We start from the raw sequence: 14,827 nt of genomic DNA, 5'->3' as shown, positions 1-14,827 counted from the left end.
GTTCACACAGCATAAAAACGAATCTTATAATCGTATTTTACAAGCATCACAGGCAAAAGCAAGTAGGGTGACGGGCTTTCGAGAGTGGAAAGGGCCGGATCCTGGGAGCCAGTCGCCCTATTCGATCAAGCATTTTCTGAGGGCTCTGTCCAATAACGTGGGGACGCAACTGAAAACCATGCAAGCAGATTGCTGCTCTCCCAGAGTCTAAGAGTCTGGTGAGAAGATCCCTGCTCTGAGTCACTGCCAAGCTCTAGCTATTTGACTTTGAACAGAGAATTTCTGTCCCTGTCTATAATATAAATGGGGTTAAACCAGGGAATCCGCCATTCAAATTCCGGGCCCAAGCGTCTCCCGGGTCGCGGTGCCCAGAGGAGGGTGGGTGAGGCTCCCTGGGCCTGCGCTGCGGCGGCCTGGCCGCGGGAACGCTATTCCGGCGCGGAGATCGTTCGCGTTCCGAAAGCGCGTGTCCCTCGCCGCGTGCCGTCGTCCCCGCCGCCGCCGCCGCCCGCTGGGCCGGAGGAGGCGGAGCTGGTGCTGTCCCGGCTCTCTTGCAGGGAAGCAACTGGGGGGGCGGCGCGGCGGGTCCCGGCGGCCGAAGAGGCTGGCAGGTGGCGCCGTGGGGTGGGCGCTCCCGGTGAGAGGAGTCCACTCCATGCGTGCGGGCGGAGGCCGTCCCCCGAGAGCCGCCGACATGAAGAAAGACGTGCGGATCCTGCTGGTGGGAGAACGTGAGTCCGCACCCTAGGGCCGGCCCCTGAGTCCCTGCCCTCCCTGCCCCTGCAGCCCCTGTTGCCCCTGCAGCCCTAACGTTTGCAGCCCGGGCCCTTCTCGCGCCTCACAGCTCCTCTCGCCTCTCTCCGCGTGTGTTTCTAGGCCTTCCAGCCCCTTCGCTCTTCTCTTTTGGCTGCCCGCCGGCGGCCCTCATCCTGTCACCTCACCTGGGCCCTCCAGAGATCTCCTTTCCCTGTTCCCCAGCCGTCCTCCCAAGCCATGTTCCCATTAGCCCCTAACCGCCCGACCTCATCCCTCCGAAGGTTCTCTCCTTTTCCTTTTCCAGCCCCGTCCTTCTGGGCCTCACAGTTTCCCAGGCCGCCTCCTTTCAGACCTTCTCGTCTTCCCCTGGAGATTCCCTTGTCACTGCCAGGCAGGTGTTGGAATAAGCAGACTGACCAATTGGGATTGCGTGAACCGGCTCAATGGGAAGCTGGGGGAGGTGTGCAGAACTATTCGACTTGTGGGCAAGGTCAGGTTTCTGCATTTTTTGGGGCACTCGCAGTCTTCACTCCCTTTATGCATTACATTAAGATATGAGTAGTGGAAAGGGCCGGATCCTTTTTAGCAGTACTTGTACTTTGCATTGGACTCACTTCTGGTACTCGAGATATTTCCTCAAAAATTTTTTCTCAACTTCGAGTTATGCAAGCGTTCAATGAATTAGAATTATCTGGGGAGGGTCCAATTATTGTTACCCTAAAGCCTAATCTTTGCCCTCTTTTTAAGCATTATATATTCCATAGTTACTTGGTAGTTAACTTATTAATAACTATAGGCACACAGACATTTGGTATCTCCCCCCACCCAGAAATTTCATACATTTCACCTTTTGAAAATATAATAAAGAAGAGTTGCCTTTGTCACTGACGTGAGGACACAACAGTGGGAACTTCTTGATATCACTCTGCAAGTTATGTGACTCATGTGCTAGGACTAAAATAAGAAAGTGGGCCGGAGACAACTGGATTGTTTGTTTTAAAGTGTTAATACATTTGTTAATACTCTGCCATTGCTGTTTTGAAGCATTCTATTCTAAATCATTATTTCATTCTTAGTAACCCCTCAGGGTCACCATGATGGACTCCCAAGGAAAGTTAACACATTTTTACCCTCTTCTGTAGCGTTCTTGATGTTCATTGAAATTTCATCCACCTGCTGTTTGGAGAAATCTTCCTTTAGAATTAGAATTTAGGAGTAAGCTTAGCCAGCCATAGTTTACTTTTGATTTGCAGTTGTAAATTTTAATTTTTATTTATAACTATATCTTAATCTGTATTTTTCATGGACTTCTTGACAAAGTTCAGAAAGGTGTTATTTAACATATGATTCCTGCTTACGCTTTTGGAGCAAGGTAGGGAAAGTGAGTAGAGGACTTGCTTAAAAAACGGATCCTTAAATATATGATGAAATAGTTTGTTGTTGTTGTTTTGAGACAGCGTCTCGCTCTGTCACCGAGGCTGGAGTTCAGTGCCGTGATCTTGGCTCACTGCAACTTCCGCCTCCCGGGTTCAGGAGAGTCCTCACTTCAGCCTCCCAAGTAGATGGGACTAAAGGCACATGTAACCATGCCTGACTAATTTTTTTTTTTTGTATTTTTAGTAGAGATGAGGTTTTACCATGTTGGCCAAGCTGGTCTCGAATTCCTGACCTCAGGTGATCTGTCTCAGCCTCCCAAAGTGCAGGGATTACAGGTGTGAGCCACCTTGCTTGGCCATGAAATAGTTTTATAGTATAATAATTTTAATACTAATTTTAAAAAAATAGAGTCTATGTTTTGGATTTATTTTTGAATATAGGATCAATATTTTGAATATCATTAGTGTGTAAAACATCTAAATAGGCTGGGTATGGTGGCTCACATCTGTAATCCCAGCACTTCGGGAGACTGAGGCAGGTGGATCACCTCAGGTCAGGAGTTTGAGACCAGCCTGCCCAACATGGTGAAATCCCATCTCTACTAAAAATACAAATATTAGCTGGGTATGGTGGTCGGTTCCTGTAATCCCAGCTGCTAGGGAGGCTGATGCAGGAGAATCGCTTGAACCCAGGAGATGGAAGTTGCAGTGAGCTGAGATCGCACCACTGCACTCTAACCTAGGCGATAGAGTGAGACTGTCTCTCACACACACACACAAATCTAAATAGAAGTGTTATACATACAAATAATATGTCATCCTTAGGACGTGTAGGTTAAATCATTAGCGGTATTACTTGGGCCAGGTGTGGTGACTCACGCCTGTAATCCCAGCACTTTGGGAGCCCAAGGCGGGAGGATCACGATGTGGAGATAGAGACAATCCTGGCCAACATGGTGAAACCCTGTCTCTACTAAAAATACAAAAATTATTTGGGCATGGTGGTGCACGCCTGTAGTCCCAGTTACTCAGGAGGCTGAGGCAGGAGAATTGCTTGAACCCGGGAGGCGGAGGTTACAGTGAGCCGAGATCGTGCCACTGCACTCCAGCCTGTGCAACAGGGAGAGACTCTGTCTCAAAAAAATAAATAAATAAAAACATTAATAGTATTATTTAGGAATACATGAAAGGATTCAAAATTTGTTAGAAAACTTATGATCCACGTTCTGTAGAAAGCAATAAGAAAGTTGGTAAAACTATACGTATGTGCTAGAGTTTTCTGATTATAGTGAGCAACTTGACACAAGAGAAAGCATTAGTTTTTGAGAAAGAAACATTTCTTTCTTTTTTCTTTTCTTTCTTTCTTTCTTTTTTTTGAGACAGAGTCTTCCGGGCTGGAGTGCGGTGGTGCGATCTCGGCTCACTGCAACCTCTGCCTCCTGGGTTCAAACGATTCTCCTGCCCCAATCTCCCAAGTAGCTGGGGACACAGGCGTGTGCCACCACGCCCAGCTAACTTTTCATATCTTTAGTTGAGACAGAGTTTCACCATGTTGGCCAGGCTGCTCTTGAAATCCTGACCTCGTGATCCGCCCGCCTCAGCCCCCCACAGTGCTGGGATGCACGGCGTGAGCCGCTGGGCCTGCCCCTTTTTTTTTTTTTTTTTTTTTAAAGAGATGGGTCCTCACTATGTTGCCCAGGCTAGAGTTCACTAGCTGTTCACAGGAATGATCATAGTGTACCACAGCCTTGACCTGTTGGGCTCAAGTGATTCCTCCTACTTCAGCCTGCAGAATAGTTGAGACTACAGGTGATGTCAGCCACAGGAAGACACTTTTTTTTTTTTTCTTTTTTTGAGTCTCACTCTGATGCCCAGGCTGGAGTGCAATGGCGTGATCTTGGCTCACTGCAACCTCTGCCTCCCAGGTCCAAGCGATTCTCCTGCCTCAGCCTCCCGAGTAGCTGAGATTACAGGTGTGTGCCACCATGCTTGGCTAATTTTTGTATTTTTAGTAGAGATGGGGTTTCACCGTGTTGGCCAGGCTGGTCGAAGACACTTTTCTTAAAGAATGGTACCAAAAGCCTTAGGCCATCAATCATATATGTTATTTTCACATTTAAAATATTAGAAATAGAGTTACTCTTAATCAGAATATGTAATTTTAATTTTAAAGGCTGATATTTTGGGGGGAAGTGTTAGAAGCTTTACTTTGTGAGATTTAATGTAAGTATTTGGCAGCTGTTAGCCTAGGTGTATCACTTTTAAATGCTAGGTCTTGGCGGGGCGCGGTGGTTCACGCCTGTAATCCCAGCACTTTGGGAGGCCAACTAAGGTGGATCACCTGAGGTCAGGAGTTCAAGACCAGCGTGACTAACATAATGAAACCCCATCTCTACTAAAAATACCAAATTAGCCAGGTGTGGTTTCCTATGCCTATAATCCCAGCTACTTGGGAGGCTGAGGCAAGAGAATGGTGTGAACCCAGGAGGTGGAGGTTTCAGTGAGCCAAGATCATGCCACTGCTCTCCAGCCTGGGCGACAGAGTGAGACTCTGTCATAAAAAAAAAAAAAAAAAGCTAGGTATATTCTAGTAGTGATCTGATACATGTGTTTGTCTATGACATTGACATTAGAAAAAAGTAGTAGTGATTTGAGTTATTACTTATCTGTTTGAGCGAGTCTAGTTTTCAGATGTAGTTTTAACATGGTTAATTGAGAGGAACAGGAAAAGCAAAGAAAAAGAAGTATAGCCTATTCATTCATTCACTATCACTTCAGTAGTTGCACAGTGATATTTTGTTGCTGTCAGTGTCTTTCTCTGAACCATAGTAGCAGCATCATTCACCAAAGTTCTGAAATAGTTGTGAATGGTTTCAACATTATGTTGACTAAACCATTATGCTGTACTGTTGAGGTGAAATGAATCTTTTCTTGGCCCGCTTCTCATCTATCCAGGCTTTAATGCTAACTAATTGCTTAATGATTGTTCAGTGCTTAGATCAAAGAAGTTACTATTAATATATATATATATATTTTAAGGTATTTATTTGCAAAGAAAGCCAAAGTGTTTTAAATATTATCTGCATCTTATTTATTTATTTATTTTTAGATGGAGTTTCGCTCTTGTTGCCCAGGCTGGAGTGCAATGGCGTGATCTGGGCTCACCACAACCTCCGCCTCCTGGGTTCAAGCGATTCTCCTGCCTCAGCCTCCTTAGTAGCTGGGATCACAGGCATGTTTCACCACGCCTGGCTAATTTTTTGCATTTTTACTAGAGACAGGGTTTCACCGTGTTAGCCAGGATTGTCTTGATCTCCCAACCTCAGGTTGTCCGCCCACCTCTGCCTCCCAAAGTGCTAGGATTATAGGCATGAGCCACCGTGCCCAGCCCGCATCTTAATTATTGAACAAACCAAATACAAATCAGGCCAAATCAAAAGTCAGCTACTATTCCTTAAACAGAACAACATTTTGCCAGGTGCAGTGGCTAACGCCTGTTATCCTAACACTTTGGGAGTCTGAGGTGGGAGGATTGCTTGAGCCTAGGAGTTAAAGATCAGCCTAGGCAACATGGTGATTCTCCATCTCTACATAAAATAAAATTTTAAAAAATTAGCTAGGCATGGTGGCACACACTTGTGGTTCCAGCTACTTAGGAGGTTGAGACAAGAGGATTGCTTGGGCCCAGAAGGTTGAGGCTTTGGTGAGCCATGTTTGTGCCACTACACTCCAGCCTGGGTAAAGACCCTGTGTCAACAGCAACAAAAAAAACAAGGCCAGGCATGGTGGCTCACACTTGTAATCCCAGCACTTTGGGAGGCCGAGGCAGGAGGATAGCTTGAGCCCGAGGAGTTCGAGACCAGCCTGGACAACATAGCAAGACCTCGTCTTTACAGAAAATAGAAAAAATTAGCTCGGCATGGTGGCACGTGCCTCTAGTCCCAGCTACTTAGGAGGCTGAAATGGAGGATTGCTTGAGCCTGGGAGGTCAAGGCTACAGTGAGATGAGATTGTGCCATGGTGCTCTAGTCTAGGTAATAGAACAATAGCCTCTCTCAAAAAAATAAAAACAGACTGGGCATGGTGGCTTATGCCTGTAATCCCAGCACTTTGGGAGGCCGAGGGAGGTGGATCACCTGAGGTCAGGAGTTCGAGACCAGCCTGACCAACATGGTGAAACCTTGTCTTTACTAAAAATACAAAAATTAGCCAGGCATGGTGGTGTGCGCCTGTGATCCCACTACTCGGGAGGCTGAGGCAGGAGAATTACTTGAACCCGAGAGGCGGAGGTTGCAGTGACTGAGATAATGCCACTGGACTCTAGCCTGAGTGACAGAGTGAGACTCTGTCTAATATAAATAAATAAACAAAATTTTTAAAATCTGACAGGCATAGTGGCTCATACCTGTAATCCCAGCACTTTGGGAGGCCAAGGCAGGCAGATCACTTGAGGTCAGGAGTTCTAGACGAGCCTGGCCAGCATGGTGAAAACCCGCCTCTACTAAAAATACAAAAATTAGCCAGGTTTGGTGGCACACACCTGTAGTCCCAGCTACTCTGGAGGCTGAAGCAGGAGAATCGCTTGAACCCTGGAGGAGGAGGAAGAGGTTGCAGTTAGCCGAGACATGCCGGCCCGGGCAACAGAGCAAGACTGTCTAAAAAAAAAAAAACTCTAATAGTGCACTCAAACAGCTGACTGAGGTGGCTCATACCTGTATTCCAAGCACTCCGGGAGGCTGAAGCGGGAGGATCACTTGAGGCCAAGGAGTTTGAGACCAACCTGGGCAATGTAATGAGATCCTGTCTCTACAGAAAATTTAAATATTAATTGTTGGGCACAGTGACTCGCTCCTGTAATCCCAGCACTTTGGGAAGCTGAGACAGGAGGATTGCTTGAACACAGGAGTTTGAGACCAGCCTGGGTAACAAAGTGAGATCCCGCCTCAAAAAAAAAAAAAAAAAAAGCCACAACACTGTTAGCTAGGCAAGGTGGTTTGCACCTGTAGTCCTAGCTACTGGGGAGGCTGAGGTGAGACAATTGCTTGAACCCAGAAGGTCAAGGTTGCAGCGAGCCATGATCACACCACTGTACTTCAGCCCAGGTGACAGAGCAAGACTCTGTCTCTTAAAAAAAAAAATTTTTGGCCGGGCGTGGTGGCTCAAGCCTGTAATCCCAGCACTTGGGGAGGCTGAGACGGGCGGATCACGAGGTCAGGAGATCGAGACCATCCTGGCTAACACGGTGAAACCCTGTCTCTACTAAAAAAATACAAAAAACTAGCGGGGCGTGGTGGCGGGCGCCTGTAGTCCCAGCTACTCGGGAGGCTGAGGTGAGAGAATGGCGTGAACCCAGGAGGTGGAGCTTGCAGTGAGCTGAGATCCGGCCACTGCACTCCAGCCTGGGCAACAGAGGGAGACTCCGTCTCAAAAAAAAAAAAAAAAAAAAAAAATTTTTTTAATGGCTAGGCGCAGTTGCTTATGCCTGTAACCCCAACACTTTGGGAGGCCAAGGTGGGCAGATCACCTGAGGTCAGGAGTTTGAGACCAGCCTGACCAACATGACGAAACCCAGTCTCTACTAACAATACAATAATTAGTCAGCTGTGGTGGTGGCACGCGCCTGTAATCCCAGCTACTCAGGAGGCTAAGGCAGGAGAATGACTTGCACCCAGGAGGTGGAGGTCCCAGTGAGCTGAGATCACACCACTGCACTCCAACCTGGGTGACAGAGCGAGACTCTGGGGTTCTCAAAATATTAAAAATAGGCCGGGCCGCGGTGGCCTCAAGCATGTAATCCAGCAACTTTTGGAGGCCGAGACCGGCGGACACGGCGTCAGGAGATCGAACCGTCCTGGCGAACACGGCTGCAAACCCCGTCTCTACTAAAAAATTACAAAAAAAAACTAGCCCGGGCGAGGGTGGCGGGGGCCTGTAGTCCCAGTTACTTGGAGGGCTGAGGCAGCCGGAGGAATGCGTAAACCAAGGGGAGGCGGAGCTTGCAGTGAGCTGCAGATCCGCGTTTTTCACTGCCCCACTCCAGCCCCTGGCCGACAGAGGCGAGGACTCCGGTCTCAAAAAAAATAAAAATAAAAATAAAAATAAATAGTAAGGCAGGATAGTTTTTCTTTTTTTTTTTTTTGAGGCGGAGTCTCGGCTCTGTTGCCCGGACTGGAGTGCAGGCTGCGCCGGATCTCAGCTCACTGCAAGCTCACCTTCCGCGCGGGTTTACGCCATCTCTCCCTGCCTCAGCCTCCCGAAGAGCTGGGTACTACAGGCGGCCCGGGGGGCCCACCTCGCCGCGGCTAGTTTTTTTTGTTGTTGTTGTATTTTAGTAGAGACGGGGTTTCACCGTGTTAGCCAGGATGGTCTCGATCTCCTGACCTCGTGATCCGCCCGTCTCGGCCTCCCAAAGTGCTGGGATTACAGGCTTGAGCCACCGCGCCCGGCCGGATAGTTTTCATTTTAATGGAGTCTTCTTTTTAAATTAAATTGAGATATATTTGTTTTCTACTAGTTAAGTTCATTAAGAAAATGGAACTGTTACCTTCTTTTAAAATGGATCTGGCAGCTCTTTAACTGGTTTGTCTAACTCTGATTATCATTGCAACCTCTGCCAAACTAGTTGAAACTTCCATTGGCTTTGGCCTTGAATTTTGCAATATCTCCCTTAACCAGTCTTTCTGCTCCTGCTTTCCTCCATTTTCCATAGAGCAGGCAGATTCATCTTTATTTTTTTTTTTATTTTTAATTTTTTTACCCTGGAGTATAGATTCAAGCTGTCCTGAATATATACTCCCAGATTCATATTTAGAAAATATCTCAGATTCTGCTATGCCCCCTAAAAATCATCTAATATGTCAGGTATGGTGGCTCATGCCTATTATCTCAGCACTTTCGGAGGCTGAGGCAGGAGGATCGATTGAGCCCAGGATTTTGAAACCAGCCTGGGCAACATGATGAAACCTCATCTCTACAAAAAATACAAAAAATTAGCTGGGTGAGGTGGCATGCACCTGCAGTTCCAGCTACTTGAGAGGCTGAGGTGGGAGAATCACCTGAGCCCAGGAGTTTGAGGCTGCTGTGAGCCGTGACTGCACCCCTGCACTCCAGTGTGGGTGACAGGGTAAGAATCTGTCTCAAAAAATATATATATCATCCAATGATTTCTACTTTCACCTAGAATAAAGTCCAAACTTCTTCTTTTTTTTATTATAATTTAAGTTCTAGGGTACATGTGCACAATGTACAGGTTTGTTACATATATATACATGTGCCATGTTGGTGTGCTGTACCCATTAACTCATCATTTACATTAGGTGTATCTCCTAATGCTATCTCTCCCCACCCCGCTCAAGTCCAAACGTCTTAATGCAGTCCTATAAGGCCCTCCACAATCTGACCCTTCCCTTTTATGCTACTCTGTCCTTCATTGCTCTCTCTATAAGAAGGCTCTGACCTAGGCATTATCCCCATAACCATGTGTATTTGTACATTTGTTGTCCTGTCTCTTGGGCTAGAAAAGAATCGTCATGAAGGCAGGGGATTTGTCTTCCTTCTTGCTGTATCCCCAGTGGCTAGAACAGACCTGGCACAAAAGAGGCACTCAGGTATTTCTTGAAAGAATGAATGAGTTCAAGCTAGTTCAGTTTGTTTAGACTTTCCTTGTTTTCCACCCATTCCTCTCTGTCATAAAATGGGATCATTTTCTTTCTTTATTATTATTATTTTTTGAGACAGGATCTTGCTCTGTTTCCCAGGCTGGAGTACAGCGGTGCCATCTCGGCTCACTGTAACCTCAGCCTCCCGAGTAGCTGGAATGACGGGCGTGCGCCACCATGTCTGGCTAATTTTTGTTGTTGTTGTTGTTTTTTCTTAGTAGAGACAGGGTTTCACTATGTTGACCAGGCTGGTCAACCTCAAGTGATCCACCCACCTCGGCCTCCCAAATGCTGGAATTATAGGTATGAGCCACCATACCTGGCCTGCTCTTTTTTCATTTTTTTGAGACAGTCTCACCCTGTCACCCAGGCTGCAGTGCATTGGCGAAATCTCGGCTCATTACAGCATCAGCCTCTTGGGTTCAAGCGATTCTCCTGCTTCAGCCTCCCAAGTAACTGGGATTACAGGCGCACGCCACCATGCCTGGCTAATTTTGTATTTTAGTAGAATACAAAATACACCATATTGGCCAGGCTGGTCTTGAACTCCTGACCTCAAGTGATCCACCCACCTTGGCCTCCTGAAGTGCTGGGATCACAGATATGCGCCACTGTGCCTGGCCTAAAATCATTTTAAAGTCCTATTGCTAATCCCAGCACTTGTGAGGTCAAGGCAGGAGACTTGCTTGAGCCCAGGAGTTTGAGATTGGCCTGGGCAACATAGTGAGACCCTGCCTCTACTTTTTTTTTTTTTACCTATTAAAAAAAAAAAGCCATATTGCTTTCTATTCTGGTCTTTGTTGGAATGATATTTAAAGTTTAAACTGTCCAGGTGCGGTGGCTCACGCCTGTAATCCCCCACTTTGGGAGGCCAAGGCGGGTGGATCACAAGGTCAGGAGTTTGACACCAGTCTAACTGACGTGGTGAAACCCTGTCTCTACTAAAAATACAAAAATTAGCTGGGCGTGGTGGTGTGCGACTGTAATCCCAGCTACTCAGGAGGCTGAGGCAGAAAATCACTTGAACCCAGGAGACAAGAGGTTGTGGTGAGCCGAGATCGCGCCACTGCACTCCAGCCTGGGCGACAGAGTGAGATTCCGTCTCAAAAAAAAAAAAAAAAAAAAGATTAAACTGCTCCAGTTTCAATTATACTGTGTTTACTACCTAGGTAATATTCTATAGCCAAGGATATTCAAATACCCATTGAGGTGAAATGGATCTTTTCTGGGCCCACTTCTGATGCATGCAGGCTTTAATGCAAATTGCTTAATGAGTATTTAGTGCTTAGATAAAAGAAGTTAGGCTGTCTTTAAATGCAGAGAAAGCCGAAGTTCAAACATCCCTGGCCATAGAGTCCATTCTACATAAAGAGTCTATTCTGTTCATACAGAGTCTTTTCTATATCATCATCACATATGTATTGAAACCTATTCTCTGCTATCTTTTTTTGCCGCACCAGTTGGTTACTAGTGTTGATCTCGTTTGAAGGAGAGGGATAGCTGAGCAATAGCTTTTGTTCTGCAGGCCACGTCATCTGCATATGGGCAGTGAAATTGTCCTCTGGAACAGTGTTTAGCTATTTCGCCAAATGCTAAAGTTTTCCAGTTAAAAATATAACTCCATAGTTACCCTGCTCCCCCCAGTGTGTTCTAATTTCAATAACTTAGGAAGAGCCAACAAGTCTTCTTACTAAAGAAACATAAAAATGAGGAGTAGGTCTCTTTGCCACTTGAAGCAGGGGGTGTTTGTTATCAAGAAAAATAGCCAGTATGACTGGTAGAGTGGTAATTGGAACCAGATAATGTTATTTCTGCTTCACGAATATTAGGAATTTGCTGTCATTTGAAACTAGATGTTCAAAAGATGTGATGAAAAGACAAATTTGTAGCCTGGATAAATCTAGATAATTTGTTCTATAGTGATGAATTATGTTTTCCATGGATGACCTACTTAGAAGCATGGAGTCTCAGAACTGTGGCATATTCTATTGAACTGGATTAGAAGGCCTTCTGTCCTTGCGGATAATTGTGGTCTTGCTTTTAGTTTTTATAGATTACTTCAATATTTCTCAGGCAAAATAGAAGAAATAGAGGCCATTAGTCGGTTGGCTAATAAAGGATAATTTTTGTGTCTTCTGTATTAATAATATAGTAAATGTTTGTATCAAGTGTATTTATATTACATTGTATACATTTTATTATAAATTTTATTTGTAATTATTTGTTACAAATTTTATTGTAAAATACAATGTTTTATATGCATTTGTCCTATAATTTTTATAGTAAATATAAAGTTTAATTAGTACAATTTAAGAAGAGCTTGAGATTTTGTCTCCTCATAAACAATCTTTATTTTCTGAAGCAGTTAAAATACATGGTGTTTATATCATATTTGCCATTATTAAAATACCTTTTGATTTTAAGCATATTTAAATAGTTTTTAGAATTTAATATTCTAAAATGTTTCGTTATCTTTAAGGCACTCTTATTTATTTCTCAATTAAAATTAGTGTAGTCTGGGTGTGGTGGCTCATGCCTGTAATCTTAGCGCTTTGGGAGGCCAAGGCAGGTGAATCACTTGAGCCCAGGAGTTCCAGACCAACCTGGGCAACAGAGTGAAATCTCCTCTCTAAAGTATATGTGTGTGTGTGTGTGTGTGTGTGTATATAAAGAGAGAGAGAGAGAGAGAGAGTGTGTGTGTGTGTGTGTGTGTGTGTGTGCGCGTGTCTTTCTTTGTTGCCCAGGCTGGAGTGCAGTGGCATGATCTTGGCTCACTGTAACCTCCACCTCCTGGGTTCACGTGATTCTCTTGCCTCAGCCTCCCTAGTAGCTGGGATTATAGGCATGCGCCATCATGCCTGGCTAATTTTTTGTACTTTTTTAGTAGAGATGGGTTTTGCCAAGTTGGCCAAACTGGTCTTGAATTCCTGGCCTCAATTGATCCAGGGAGGCCTCAGCCTCCCAAAGTGCTGGTTATTACAGGTGTGAGCTACTGTACCTGGCCAAAATATTAATGTTTAAAAAATAGCTTAAAAGTGGCTTTTACACTTGCTGCTTTATTATTCCTTTGATAGTCTCACATAGGGTTAGGTAGGCAGGCCCTAAGGAGAGCAAAAAGCCCTAGTTTAGATTCACTGAAGCATTTTTTAAACAAGTCACATTTGTCTGATCCTTTATTAAAGTAGCTGTTATTTCACTGCACTTCCAAAAGGAAATACAAAAATGATACTGATGAAAATGTGCTATTTTTTTCCCTAAATTGACTGTCATCTGTCTCTCTTGCTCCAATTTTGAACTTTTGCTGCTAATGAACTTTTTTTTTTTTTCCCATGTATAAGAGGCAAGAAGACCTCTTTTCTAAATGGTCCATATTTATTAGTACTCTGGTCAGAGAAATTGGAGGTTTTCTGGAATTCCAGGCTGTCTGTTAGACTGTAGTCTTCAAAGCCTTGCCTTATCATACTGGGCCAGATTTGTGTGGGAGATAGGCCTACAGCTGGACCAGCAAAGGTGCTGAGAGAGGAACCCTGTCCTCCTACCTGGTACTTTGTGAGTGAGAGATACTGATACAGACAGTGGAAAGAATATCTGGATATCTCATTCTTATCAGGAAGATTGTACAGTTCTATGATTTGGGATATGTCATAGGCATCAGAGTACAAAGCAGGAACTGAGGCCACCAACCTCTCCCATTGAGTATCTTGCATTTGGAAGTCACTTGTGGGACTCTCAGTGAAAGTAGAGTTCCATGCCCAGTTGAAAGAGTCTAAAGGCTGAGGTGGAAGCGAGCTGTAGATATCTGAAACCACAGGAGAAAAAGCATAAGGATTGGGAGATGTTCTGGGGGAGGTGGGCACATTCTTCTTGGATGGAAGGTATCTGGTTTGGTTGCTTTGCTGATTGCTGCTGCTGCTTCAGTTTGAATCACCGGTTCCTAAACCAAACCAGGGAGTGGGGGAAGAGGGGAGATTGTGGTCTGTTCTTGGAGAAGGCATTCCAGGCTTCTCCTGAGTGAAAACCACCAGGTTATTATCTTCACGTCCTCTCCAATTCACCATGACACTGTGTTCTTTACTTTTGACTCTGGTAGGTTGAGTTTCAAAGCTAGTTTCTCCTGAAAATTTCTATCTGGGAACATGGTCTGGCTAAACAGAACTTCCTAAGCTCTTCATTTTGTTGGCGGCTGAATTAAGTATGTTCTTGATGCCTTCTCCATATTGCTGTAGTCCCACCTTCTTGGAGGCTAAGGTGGAAGGATCACTTGAACCTGGGAGGTTGAGGCTGCAGTGAGCCAAGACTGCACCACTGCACTCCAGCTTAGATGACGGAGTGAAACTGGGACTAGCTGGATCCTGTGGTGGTATCACCTTCATGTTGGAATCATTCCTGTTGATGAAAGGGTCTGGCTGGGGATTCTCTGGGGCCATTCTGTTCATCATGGTTTCTGAAATCTGTCATGAATCCCCTTAGACAAACCATTTTCAGTCCTGCATGGTGTGTCTCTCTCTCAATGAACTTTTTTAAAAAAGGAAATCACGGCCTGGTGCAATGCCTCGTGCCTGTAATCCCAGCACTTTGGGAGGCCAAGGCGGGCAGATCACGAGGTCAGGAGTTCAAGACCAGCCTGGCCAACATAGTGAAACCCCGTACCTACTAAAAATACAAAAAATTAGCCGGGCGTGGTGGTGGGCGGCTGTAATCCCAGCTACACGGGAGGCTGAGGCAGGAGAATTGCTTGAACCCGGGAAGTGGAGGTTGCAGTGAGCCAAGATCACGCCATTGCACTCTAGCCTACACGACAGTGCAAGACTCTGACTCAAAAAAAAGAAAAAAGAAAAACATGAGGTATCACCATCAGAAAAAAGGTCTGAGATAATACTTAACAGGGCTGAAAAAGTTTAACTAATGGGAGGAATTTAGAAAACATATTTAAGTGCCCATTTAAAACTTTCAACCTGTGCAAATTATGCTTTCAGGTGTTTGAGACTTTTTTTTCTTTTTTCTTTCTTTCTTTTTTTTTTTTTTTTTTTTTTTTTT

The 14,827-nt window shown here is 45.1% G+C and overlaps 1 protein-coding gene and 1 pseudogene across 6 annotated transcripts in view; one reads left to right on the top strand and one right to left on the bottom strand.

Moving 5' to 3' along the window:
- Positions 1 to 315: 315 nt before the first annotated feature.
- Positions 316 to 14,827, top strand: part of RHOT1 (ras homolog family member T1) — an 85,169-nt gene continuing 70,657 nt past the window's right edge. For 3 of the 6 annotated variants that reach the window (XM_017890944.1, XM_017890947.1, XM_017890943.1), the window contains exon 1: positions 470 to 731. In XM_017890944.1, coding sequence (XP_017746433.1) covers positions 656 to 731 — 76 coding nt within the window. In that variant the 5' untranslated portion in view covers positions 470 to 655. Of the gene's footprint in view, positions 732 to 14,827 lie in introns of all 6 variants that reach the window. The other 3 variants (XM_017890946.1, XM_017890945.1, XM_017890948.1) reach the window with 2 other exon arrangements.
- LOC108541359 (arginine-fifty homeobox-like) lies at positions 12,833 to 14,229 on the bottom strand (annotated as a pseudogene).

The sequence above is a fragment of the Rhinopithecus bieti genome, unplaced genomic scaffold, assembly GCF_001698545.2.
Source record: "Rhinopithecus bieti isolate Rb0 unplaced genomic scaffold, ASM169854v2 scaffold_19652, whole genome shotgun sequence".
Classification (NCBI taxonomy): domain Eukaryota; kingdom Metazoa; phylum Chordata; class Mammalia; order Primates; family Cercopithecidae; genus Rhinopithecus; species Rhinopithecus bieti.
Note: the sequence above shows the minus strand (reverse complement) of the source record. Positions and strands in the feature narration are given on the sequence as shown.